Source organism: Oncorhynchus kisutch, linkage group LG4 (assembly GCF_002021735.2).
Source record: "Oncorhynchus kisutch isolate 150728-3 linkage group LG4, Okis_V2, whole genome shotgun sequence".
NCBI lineage: Eukaryota > Metazoa > Chordata > Actinopteri > Salmoniformes > Salmonidae > Oncorhynchus > Oncorhynchus kisutch.
Window position 1 is genome coordinate 77,582,654 of NC_034177.2, and position 12,893 is coordinate 77,595,546.

At 43.0% G+C, this 12,893-nt stretch overlaps 1 protein-coding gene across 2 annotated transcripts in view; it reads right to left on the bottom strand.

The window, feature by feature from the left end:
* Positions 1–12,893, bottom strand: part of LOC109890026 (spectrin beta chain, non-erythrocytic 1-like) — a 129,451-nt gene that overhangs the window by 20,885 nt on the left and 95,673 nt on the right. For both annotated transcript variants that reach the window (XM_020481984.2, XM_020481985.2), the window contains 7 exons: positions 9,519–9,782; positions 8,423–8,647; positions 7,754–7,843; positions 7,324–7,608; positions 3,008–3,138; positions 1,494–1,698; positions 1,022–1,396 (listed from right to left, as the gene is read on the bottom strand). In XM_020481984.2, the coding sequence (XP_020337573.1) occupies positions 1,022–1,396; positions 1,494–1,698; positions 3,008–3,138; positions 7,324–7,608; positions 7,754–7,843; positions 8,423–8,647; positions 9,519–9,782 (1,575 nt within the window). The remainder of the gene's footprint in view (positions 1–1,021; positions 1,397–1,493; positions 1,699–3,007; positions 3,139–7,323; positions 7,609–7,753; positions 7,844–8,422; positions 8,648–9,518; positions 9,783–12,893) is intronic.

Consider the following 12,893-nt stretch of genomic DNA (forward strand, 5'->3'; position numbering starts at 1 on the left):
GGACCATTAACAGAATGTGACTGGCAGAACGGGTGTTGTATGTGGAGGATGAGGACTGCAGTAGAAGTCTCAGATAGGGGGGGGGAGTGAGGCCTAAGAGGGTTTTATAAATAAGCATCAACCAGTGGGTCTTGCGACAGGTAGACAGAGATGACCAGTTTACAGAGGCATATAGAGTGCAGTGATGTGTCCTATAAGGAGCATTGGAAATCTGATGACCGAATGGTAAAGAACATCTAGCCGCTCGAGAGCACCCTTACCTGTCGATCTATAAATTATGTCTCCATAATCTAGCATGGGTAGGATGGTCATCTGAATCAGGGTTAGTTTGGCAGCTGGGCTGAAAGAAGAGCTATTACGATAGAGGAAACCAAGTCTAGATTTAACTTTAGCCTGCAGCTTTAATATGTGCTGAAAGAAGGACAGTGCACCGTCTAGCCATACTCCCAAGTACTTGTATGAGGTGACTACCTGAAGCTCTAAACCCTCAGAGGTAGTAATAAAACCTGTGGGAAGAGGGGCATTCTTCTTACCAAACCACATAACCTTTGTTTCGGAGGTGTTCAGAACAAGGTTAAGGGTCAGCAACAACCTGGGGAATAGTTACATGGGAGATGAGGGGGTATGAATGAGTCAATTGGAAGCTGGGTATGATTGTGGCCATGATAGTTTGAGGGACAGATTGGAAATGTATCCAGGACACCAGGGTTAACACCCCTACTCTTACGAAAAGTACAAATGGGATATTTAGTGACCAGAGAGTCAGGACAGCCGTTTAACATCCCATCCAAAAGACAGCACCCTATATAGGGTAATGTCCCCGATCACTGCGATGAGGCATTGGGAACGGGAAGTACCTCCTCCTGGCCCTCCCACACCACTTCCAGCAGCATTTGGTCTCCCATCCAGGGACCCACCCTGCTTACCTTCAGAGGCAAGCCAGCAGTGGGATGCAGGGTGGGTTAACTGCTGGTTAACTGCCGTAGTAGGCGTTTTCGTCTTTCTGGCGTTATTGTCATACCTGTGTCCCCAGGGCCTGGATGTCGTGTTCAAAGGTGGTGTGCATCCTCTGCAGGGTCTCCACTGTGTTCTGGTCTCGGCCCAGCTCCTCAGGCAGCTTCTTGTGTTTGTCCAGGATGCGGTTGAGGATCTCCTTGGCGTCATGGTAGAACTTATGCAGCTCAAAGGAAGCCGCCAGGATCTGCGTGCGTGTGTCGATTAGCTCCAGCAGGTCGGCCCACGCTTCATTCAGCCCGTCCTTCCACTCCGCGATTGTTGCCGCGTCGGTGTGGCCCGAGTTGATGAGCTCATCCGCCAACTGGTTGACGGTGTCCACACGCTCCTGACCGATGTTGCCCGTGTCGCGAGCAAACTCACGGAAACGCTCCTGAAGCATCTGCAGAGGGATATTATCACAGCAAAGTGAGGACGCACATATTCCGCTAGATACTCTGGCAACAGGGTAGCATAAGTGGCATGGCTGCACTACATACCGTGACATGTTCGTAGTCCTGTCCCAGCTCATGTGACCCAGCTACTACTTCCCTTTCAGCGATCCACTGCTCCAGGTCATCCACCTCCCTGTTGAGCTGGAACAGACGGAACCTCTCGTCCAGCTTCCCCCTCCTCTCCTCCGACAGGTCCTTGAGCCCTGCGTACAGCTTATCCACCTGGGACTGACGCATGCCGATCCGCTCACTACACAGCAGGAGGAGGAAGGAGGCAGGGTAGGTAGGGGGTTACGATATGGGATATACATGATCCTACCCTCTCTCTTCTGTGATGCTAAACTGTCAAGTCAACCTCTGGGTGGTTAAATCCTACTTCAAGCAGGAATGGAGATGAACCTTACAGTTACAATCCTCTTGGATTTAGGGGGCGCTATTTTAATTTTTGGATGAAAAACGTTCCCGTTTTAAACAAGATATGTCACAAAAAGATGCTCGACTATGCATATAATTGACAGCTTTGGAAAGAAGACACACTGACGTTTCCAAAACTGCAAAGATAGTCTGTGAGTGCCACAGTACTGATGTTACAGGCGAAACCCAGATAAAATCCAACCAGGAAGTGCCGCATTTTTTTAAACCGCCTCGTGCCAATGACTCCTTATATGGCCGTGAATGAGCTTACGTTTTCCCCAAGGTGTCTACAGCATTGTGACGTCTTTTTACGCTTGAAGAATAGCCGTAAGGGAGCATATCATAGAAAATCTTGCATAAAATACTGAGGTAGCCATTTTTCCAATCGCTTCTTATGAGAAACCAATTGCCTCGACGGATATATATGTTAAACACCTTGAGGATGGACCCTAAAGAACATTTGCCGTGTTTGTCGAGTTAATTTTGAAAAAAGTTCGGCGTTGTAATGGTAGCATTTTCCGGTCGATTTCTCAGCCAAGCATGATGAACAAACGGGAGCTATTTTGCCTACTTATGCTACCCTGTTGCCAGAGTATCTAGCGGAATATGTGCGTCCTTTTTGGAAAAAAGGAACATTTGCTATCTAACTGGGAGTCTCCTGAGTGAAAGCATCCGAAGTTCCTCAAAGGTAAATTATTTAATTTGGTTGCTTTTCTTATTTTCGTGGAAATGTTGCCTGCTGCCAGCAGAGCTAGCATAGCATTATGCCATGATAAACTTACACAAATGCTTGTCTAGCGTTGGCTGTAACGCATATTTTGAAAATCTGAGATGACAGTGTTGTTAACAAAAGGCTAAGCTTGTGTTTGAATATATTTATTTAATTTCATTTGCGATTTTCATGAATAGGAAAAGTTACTAGGGGTATTTATGTCCACTGCGTTATGCTAATTCGTTTGAGGCTATGATTACGCTCCCGGATTGCTCGTCGCAAGAGGTTAAGTGTCTGGTCTCTGACCACTCTGGGCTGGGTTTAAACCCTTAATTCTTTAGACTGAAATGGGTGGATATGATTATGGTTTAAACTTCCAAATTTCACTGGAGGTGGTCTTTAACCCTGAGGATGAGCCCCTGAGACCACTCACCTTTCAGGGTGTCCGGCAGCCGTCAGGCCTCTACTTGTCTGGGACAGCTGGTGGACAGTTTCAGCGTAGTCTTCCACAGCCTGCTCCAGTATCTGGTGCTTCTTCAACATGGCCACAGAGCTCTGCTCATCCTACACACACACACACACACACACACGAGAGAGCGTCAAGGTACAGACGGTGACGGCACAGACCGTACACGGGCATGGTTTGGTATACCATCTATAAGGCCATTTTGGGAAACCTGCCAAGTTCTCTGTTCTTCCTTGATAAGGTCAGAAAATAAATACGAGTCACGGTCTTACTCCTACTTACTTTTAACAGTTCCTAAAATCAGAATGGATCATGGCAAAACATTTTAGCTACTAAGCTCCGTGTTCTCGGAATTCTCTCCAGACCAGCTGGAGGAGTTTAAAGGTTTGGTTGACTCACATGCTACTGAGGAATGTGATTGACATTAGGACTTGATGCGGTGGTACATGTACAGGCTGTATAAAAAAAATTGATCATATGTATCTATGACACTTGTATGTTCCTTTAATTTAAATGCATGTTTGTCTATGTGAATATTATTATTTTTTGAATGGGGTGTCTATGTTTGTAAGTTGTTACGGTATGTCTGATATTTGTCGCAAACATTGTTACCCCCCTGCTGCTGTCTTGGTTGGACCAGGCCTCTCTTGAAAAATGTAATTTATGTCAATGTGACTAACCTGGATAAATAATGGTTAAATAAATTTAAAAAAATACAAATCAGTGTACAGGGCACATTATCGACTAGAGATCGACTAGTCTCACAGAGATCCAGTCCTGTGGTAGGAGAATATTAAGGGCCAAGGAGCATCCAGCCTACTAAAGGACATGAAAACATGAACGGGAGGACTACTCTCTGCCTACTCACCTTCCACACCCAATATCCCAGCATGCCACACAACTATGTCGTAAGGCCATGTTTGCCCAGGTCGCTGCACACATCGTTCACCCTTCACGACTTCCTCATTTCTCACTGTGATAAGGATCCACCTCTGCCTGACAGACCAACAATTTACCGGGCAACATTCAGTCCTACCAAGTGCAGAAATACCCCTTGTACAGTACCAACCAATTCCTATTGCCTTGCCTTGTAACAAAAAAGCATCTTGCCTTGTAACCACACCCCAGTTCCTTTTAAACTCTGCCCCTCCTAAAGATCCAGCCCAACAAACTACTGAAGTGCAACCCACCAGTTTTAACCAAAACACACATTGTATCTCTACCAAAGACAGCTGCTTCTCCCATCAGACACAACCCCCATCAGGCCCAATCACCATCCTCCTACCTCCCCCGTCAGGCCCAATCACCATCCTCTTACATCCTATTAAGCCCAATCAGCGGGGTGAATACATTTGGCCTGTCACCTAAAACCCTAACAAACTTTTACAGATGCACAATTGAGAGCATCCTGTTGGACTGTATCACCGCCTGGTATGGCAACAGCATCGCCCACAACTGAAAGGCTCGCCAGAGGGTGTGCGGTCTGCACAACGCATCACCAGGGGAAAACTCCCTCTTCTCCAGGACACCTACAGCACCCGATGTCACAGGAAGGCCAAAAAGATAATCAAGGACAACAACCACCCGAGCCACTGCCTGTTCACCCCGCTACCATCCAGAAGGCGAGGTCAGTACAGGTGCATCAAAGCTGGGACCGAGAAACTGAAAACAGCTTCTATCTCAAGGCCATCAGACTGCTAAACAGCCATCACTAACACAGAGAGGCTGCCACCTACATACAGAATCAAATCATTTGCCACTTTAATAAATTGATCACTAGTCACTTTAAATAATGGCACTTTAATAATGTTTACATATTATTAAAGTGCCTATAATCTGGTTCAGGTTATTAATCAACCTACCAGTGTGTTTACAAACACTACAGGAACAAGATCCACATGTATTGATCACATTTTTACTAATGCTGTAGAACTTTGTTCTAAAGCTATATCCGTACCCATTGGATGCATTGATCACAATATGGTGGCTATATCCAGGAAAGCCAAAGTTCCAACAGCTGGGCCTAAAATAGTATATAAGAGATATTGCAGATGTGGATGTTAAAAATATTTATTGGTCTGATGTGATAAATGAGGAGCATCCAGATGCTGCAGTTCATGAATTTATGAAATTGCTTCTTCAAATTATTGATAAACATGCACCTATTAAAAAACTGACTGTTAGAACTGTTAAGGCTCCATAGATTGATGAGGAAACTAAAAACAGTATGGTTGAAAGAGATGGGGGGGGAAAAGGAGTGGCTAATAAGTCTGGCTGTACATCTGACTGGCTGACTTACTGTAAATTGAGAAATTATGTGACTAAACGCAACAAAAAGAAGAAGAAACTGTATTATGAATTAAAGATCAATGATATAAAGAATGATGGAAAAAAAGGGGAAAAAAAGAGAGGAAAGTCTTTGTCCTCAGGCCTGGAGGGAAGCCAAAGTAATTCCGCTACTCAAGTGTGGTAAAGCGGCCTTTACTGGTTCTAACAGCAGACCTATAAGCTTGCTGACAGCAAACTGTTGGAAAAATATTTAGTTTGACCAAATACAATTCTATTTCTCTGTAATTTTCTCTAATTAACAACAGACTTTCAGCATGCTTATAGAGAAGGGCACTCAACATGCACTGCACTGACAAATGACTGTTGATTGGTTGAAAGAAATTGATAATAAGATTGTGGGAGCTGTACTGTTAGATTTCAGTGCAGCCTTTGATATTATTGACCATAAACTGTTGAAAACTTAAGTGCTATGGGTTTTCAACCAGAGCTATCTATCTAATAGAACTCAAATGGTTCTTTCATGGAAGTGTCTCGAATGTAAAACATGTAAAGTGTGGTGTACCACAGGGCAGCTCTCTAGACCCTCTACTCTATTTTTACCAATGACCTGCCACTGGCATTAAACAAAGCATGCGTGTCCATGTATGCTGATGATGATTCAACCATATATGCACCAGCAACCACAGCTAATGAAGTCACTGAAACCCTTAACAAAGAGTTGCAGTCTGTTTTGGAATGGGTGGCCAGATGGTCCTGAACATCTAAAACTAAGAGCATTGTATTTGGTCCAAATCATTCTTTAAGTGCTTGACCTCAGCTGAATCTGGTAATGAATTATGTGGCTGTTGAACAAGTTGAGGAGACTACATTACTTGGTGTTACCTTAGATTGTAAACTGTCATGGTCAAAACATATAGATTCAATGGTTGTAAAGATGGGGAGAGGTCGAGTCGTAATAAAGAGATGCTCTGCTTTATTTGACACCACACTCCAAAAATAAAGTTCTGTAGGCTCTAGTTTTGTCTAATCTTGATTATTGTCCAGTCGTGTGGTCCAATGCTGCAAGAAAAGACCTAGTTAAGCTGCAGCGGACCCAGCAGAGCGGCACGTTTTGCTCTTAATTGTAATCAGAGGGCTAATATAAATACTATACTGCCAGTCTCTCTTGGCTAAGAGTTGAGTTTCTTATAAAATTAAGAAGTGATGCAGTCAATGTGTTGAATATCCCAAATTGTTTGCATAGTCAACTTACACACAGCTCTGACACACTTATCCCACCAGGGGTCTTTTCATAGTCCCCAAATCCAGAACAAATACAAGAAAACATACAGTATTATATATAGAGCCCTTACTGCATGGAACTTCCTTCCATCTCATATTGCTCAAATAAAAATCAAACCTGGTTTCAAAAACAGATAAAGCAACACCTCGTGGCCCAATGCCTCTCCCCTATTTGACCTAGATAGTTTGTTTGTATGCATTGATATCTAGGCTACGTGTGACGTTTTAAAAATGTATGTAGTTCTGTTCTTGAGCTGTTCTTGTTTAACTGTTCTGTATTATGTTTCATGTTTTGTGTCATTCTGTATTATGTTTCATGTTTTGTGTGGACCCCAGGAAGAGTAGCTGCTGCTTTTGCAACAGCTAATGGGGATCCTAATAAAATACCAAATGCATATATTACATTACTCATCTCATATGCATCTTGCCTATGCCGCTCGGTCATCGCTCATCCATATTTTATATGTGCATATTCTTATTCTATCCCCTTAGGTGTGTGTATTAGGTAGTTGTTGTGGAATCGTTAGATTACTTGTTAGATATTACTGCACTGTCAGAACTAGAAGCACAAGCATTTCGCTACACTCGCATTAACATCTGCTAACCATGTATATGTGACCAATAACATTTATCACCATCATCCTACCTCACATTCATTCTGATCGCTCATAAAAAAACAAATTTTTAGCTCTCTGCCCCACTGCACCCCTCACCTTGGCTTTCTCCTCTGACATCATGTAGAGCTCCTGCTCGCTCATCCAGGCCTCGGCTTCAGCAGCATCAAAGTAGTACTGTTGGGCCATGTGGGCCTCCTCCAGGCGTCCATGGCGTTTGCCCGTCTCCTCCAGAATCTGGGCCCACAGGCGCCGTAGGTCGGCCAGCCGCTGATGGATCCCCTCTCCGCCGAGGCTGTCGTCATCATCCTTGAGGACCGGCAGGCTCCGCTCAAAGATGTCATCACAACGGGGCTGGTGGCCCTGGATCTCCTTCTGCAGGGTCTGGTGGGAGAGAGGTCAAAGGGCAGCAGGTCAGAATGAAGTCAGAAATAGATCTGTCACCCTGACATTACTGTAAATGCTAAGAGCTATATTCTATAGATAGAAATACTGTTCAAGGTTCAAACGGATGGAGTTAGTTTCTTACCTGGTTTTTCTTGATGAGTAACTGGACTGTTTGCAGGTTGTTTCCGTGGTCTGTTGATATTGCAAGTGGCATTCGCTCTTCAACCCAGAGCTAAGAGGAAAACAGATATAGATATGAATAATTTTGGAAGATTGACACTGATGTAGCAAAAGCAATGGAAGCATCTAAACTTAACCACAACTAACAACTTGATGCAAGTGAACTACTTAGACAAAGCGGTTTTTGTTCTGACTGACTGAAGTAAGCATTTTAAATCCAGTTGATGGCATACACAGATGCAGACACTTCAGTTCAAAGACCCAACCCAGTCCTTTCAAAACACATGGCCTGCTGCTGCTTGTCTGCCTGAAAGGAGTCAATACAGTCATCACATGAACAAAGAGACCACCACAGCTATGAAAGCATGCACCTGCTGCTACTCAGTGCACCCCCCCCCCCCAACAAAAAACAAACATTTTAACATCTTAAATCCCTTCAGACAAGGTGCTGCTCAGCTTCTGATGCTGTTCCACACTGCCATAGGGCACAGATTTCACACAAGCACATAGTATACTGTAGCTTATAGACATTTGCATAAAAATACAAGTAACACTTGCACACGCAGGCATACAATCTCTTTCTCTGAAACACATGCACACACCCACGGCTACGCTAGACTAATGTACTTACGATCTCATCCTCCATGTCTCTGTTGAACTGGTGGATCTCGCGGGAGGCCATGAGGTTTCCCTTCCTCTTCCGTAGAGGGTCCAGCAGCTGCTGGAACTTCTTCTCCACGATGCGGCGCTGGCCGTCCACCTCGTCCGTATCCTTCCCCTCCTGGCTGAGGACCTGGGCCTGGCTCTGCAGCTCCTCCACCTCCTTCTGACGCACCTCCACCTGGCTCTCCAGCATCTAGGGATGCCACACCAGGAGGAGAGGAAGAGGAGTGGACGGGAATAAGAGAGGAAAGAGACGGGATTACAGCAGGCTCTATCTCCCTCTCTGGTCTACTGAGAGCATGCGATCCAGAGCTCTTCTCATTTCTGCTCTTGGAGTTTCCTCTCTCTCTCACGCTTGTTTGCTCTCCCTCTTCCAGATGGAACAAACTGACAATGCTCTCCCTCTCTCACAAAGCGCACATTTTGGATCTGGGTTACACAAAGGATACTATGGGTGCACAACATTTCATTTCACTGTCACTCCTATACAAATCAGCATGCTCCACTGACGTTCTACCTCAAATTATAAGCATACTGTTTCGTCCATCACTCTGCTTTACTCCCTCTCTGCCTGTCCTCTCTCTGGCTCTCTCTTACACACAGTGCTGGCTCATCCACACATCAAGGCGAGGGAGAGATTACGTAATGGGACCGGGGGGGGGGGGGGGGGGGGTAGTGTGTGTATGTGCGTAACATGGGCTGTTACATAACGTGGTTAGTCTGCTCATTACTGCTCCACACGCTAGTATGAAGGAACCATCTGCATAATAAACTGTGTTCCAACACTTCATGTGCGTGCTGTTTAGCTTACACAGTTAAAGTAAAAGTGAAAACAAATCAGGCTTAACACTTAGCTCATCGTTTGGCTATATCGTTAGTCTATGCAAGTGAATTCCTCCTGAGGTAAATTACTGATAGTGGCTTTAACCTAGTATGAAACCATGAGCTAAAATGATAGAGAAATTGGTATTTTACCGGTCCATGCATGTGTCAAAGGAGTCAGGAAAATAAGTAGCATGGTCACATAACTGAGGGAGACATACAACAACTCAAGTAGTCAGTACCTGTTGTTTCTTGAGCAGGATGTTGACACTGGTCAGATCTTTGCCGTAGTCGTCTGATTGGATCTGTCCATCCACTCCTACCAGCCACTTGTCTAGGTCGGCACAGCTCTGGGTGAACAGCTCGGCCTTGTTGGCATCAAACAGACACTTGGCCTTGGTCTGGGTGGTGGACTCCAGGTCATCCCACATCTTATGGAGCGCTGCCAGCTTTTCCTTCACCATGGACTCAGTCTCCGGCTTCTCAGCTATCAGCTGCATTCCATCCTGGGATTGGGTAGGAGAAAGTCACGTTAGAACATTATGGAGATCAATCGAGCTCCACTAATGCCATTCAGGAAGGAAGACAATGGGAAATTGGTGATTCAGTCAAATCGGACGTGAGCAATGTGACACTGCTCACGATCATTCTCGGCAACAAGCCGTCAATCCTGAACTTTTAAACTACAAGTTCTAGTCTGCAGAGCTACTGCACTGGTTCTGCTGACAGCTTGTTTTGAAATTAATTCCACTGAAAGCAAATAGCATTTTTCCCTTTGGTAGCATTTTCACATGGTGAAATGTCAGTTTGTACAAAACTCAAAACGGATCATCAAAAAGGTTCTTTTTTCAAAAACTAAAAAGGACATTTTCAATTGACTAAGTGCAGCACAAAAAAAATCCAAAATCACTCTAACTTTTTCACCCAACCTAATTAGTGTTTGATCTAGAAATACCTTCCATATAAAGTAATTGACTTTAACAACGCAATGCTCACAATACTTTTCATAGGATTCTCTTATTTGTTTATATACATCTGACCATCACTTAATCCAACTACGCTTAATGTTTAATCACTGAACCGTTTGGTAAACCTATAGATTTTAAACTGGTTTGTCTACTATATATAGATTGAGAACTACATAAATAAATTGTTGCTTGTAAAGTATAAAAATATAAATGACTTGTATGATACATGACAAACATACATAATGATTACTCGTTATTGCTAATTGATTTCACATAGTGGTAACCACAATTGGTGCCAATATAAAAGGGGCTATGTGATAATTTCTTTCAACATGGAGCAGGATTTACAGCAAGAGTGAGGAAGAAATCAAAGAGCTTGTGGACAAGGGCCCCATCAAAGAGGTGGGCATGGGCCCCATCAAAGAGGTGGGCATGGGCCCCATCAAAGAGGTGGGCATGGGCCCCATCAAAGAGGTGGGCATGGGCCCCATCAAAGAGGTGGGCATGGGCCCCATCAAAGAGGTGGGCATGGGCCCCATCAAAGAGGTGGGCATGGGCCCCATCAAAGAGGTCAAAGAGGTGGACATTGGAGAGAGAGGGAGGTAGACGGCAGGGAACTGTTGTGTCTAATGAAGTCCAGCCATTTTTGTTGACCATATGGTAAACAGAGGCCTTAACGTGGCAGAGGCTGACAGATAGTTCACCCCAATCTGAAAAGATCAACTGTGAATTCAATCAGCTAGATAGCAATAAAAACTGTACCACAGAGGCACAGAATTCGTCAGAGGAAAAACAAATAAATGAACTTATTTAAGAAAGATCAAGTGTAATATATTATACAAATAAAACGAACTGGATGGATTATTGGGGAGAAACGCAACAAATTATTTATTTTCAACATAGAAATGCTACCAAAAGTAATTTTGTTAAAGAGGAACAAAGTACTTTAAGCATAGGTTTTCATTTCAGTCTAATCCATCTCAACTAACCGAAGTTAATTGTAAGGATTTTATTTCTAATAATAAAGCAAAATGAACAGCTGTACAGAAAGACTCATGTGAAGGGCAAATTACAGAGGAACTTCTTGATGCAATTAAAGCCTTCAAGTCCGGGACAACTCCAGGGCTGGATGGTATACCAGTCAAAGAATACAAAACCTTTCAGGTACTCAGAGGACCGTTATTGGCATGTTTTAACCACTCCTATGAAAATGGTAGATTATCAGATACTGAACAAGGTGGTCTGATTTTACTTTTACTGAAACAGGACCCAGATGTGTCGTGGAAATTTCCTCTATTTACCAAATCATGGGAGCAAACCACACACACGTCAGAGTTAGTTATCAAAGTCCATCTTTAATTATATAAGCTCTATAGCATTTTGACTTTCAACAGTTCAGTATCTCTAATGAAAAGTTGAGTCCCCCCACAACGGCAAAATGGGATCCTTTATAGCAAAGATACAGAGGATAAAACAGCATCGGCATAATTCCTTGTTCAGCTTTGTCTCCTCTCTCAAACTCAGAACCATAAACCAATCCTCCAAATCAACAGGCATATATCAAATTGTCATTTAGATACAACAACTCTAAATACAACCAAAACTGGACAGGCTCACGGAGAGGAGAGTGAGGCTATAGGTTAAGATAAAAGGGAGCATGAAAATGATTTCAGACACTGCCACCCTCCTTTTCCCACTAGAAAAAGGTAGGGAGTAAAATATATGTTGACACATGACACTTTGACCTCTCTCCTCTCTGCGGCCCATGCAACTTAGTCTCGACATAGAACAGATAACTGCAACCCCGCCACAGTATTATACAAAAATACCATTCTGATGAGAAGTAACTTACACACATTTGATGAATATAAAACATAGTACAAATGTTACCAACAAATTCTGAATCTTCCACGACAGGTGGTAAAGATACAGTACATTAAAAAAATGGCATCCCCTTCAGTGTTCCAGCAAAATGCATAGAATTAAAAAAGGTATTGTCAGATATTATCAATCCTAATCAGACAGGTTTGCTACATGGACGATACATTAGAGATAATATAAGACAAGTACTGGAAACAATAGAACACTGAAAAATCTGGGAAACCAGGCCTGGTATTCATAGCAGACTTTGAAAAGGCTTTTGATAAAGTAGACTGGAATTTATATATAATTGCATGGAATATTTCAATTTTGGAGAATCTCTAATACAATGGGTTAAAGTTATGTATAGTAACCCTAGGTGTAAAATACTAAATAATGGCTACTTTAAGAAAATACTAAACTGTCAAGAGGAGTAAAACAAGGTTGTCCACTATCGGCATATCTATTTATTATGGCCATCGAAATGTTAGTTATTAAAATCAGATCCAACAATAATATCAAGGGGCTAGAAATCCAGAGCTTAAAAACAAAGATGTCATTGTACGCTGATGATTCAAGTAATTTTAAATCCAAAATTTGGATCCCTCCACAGCCTCAGAGGATCAAGATACTCCAGAGAAGTTAGAAAAATTACAACTTAATGATAAGTGTACTATATTACATATTGGATCAAAAAAATATAACTATTTGTGTAGTTTAACAATAAAATGGTCTGACAGTAAAGTGGATATACTCGGTCTTCAAGAAATTCTCACCACAATACATTTT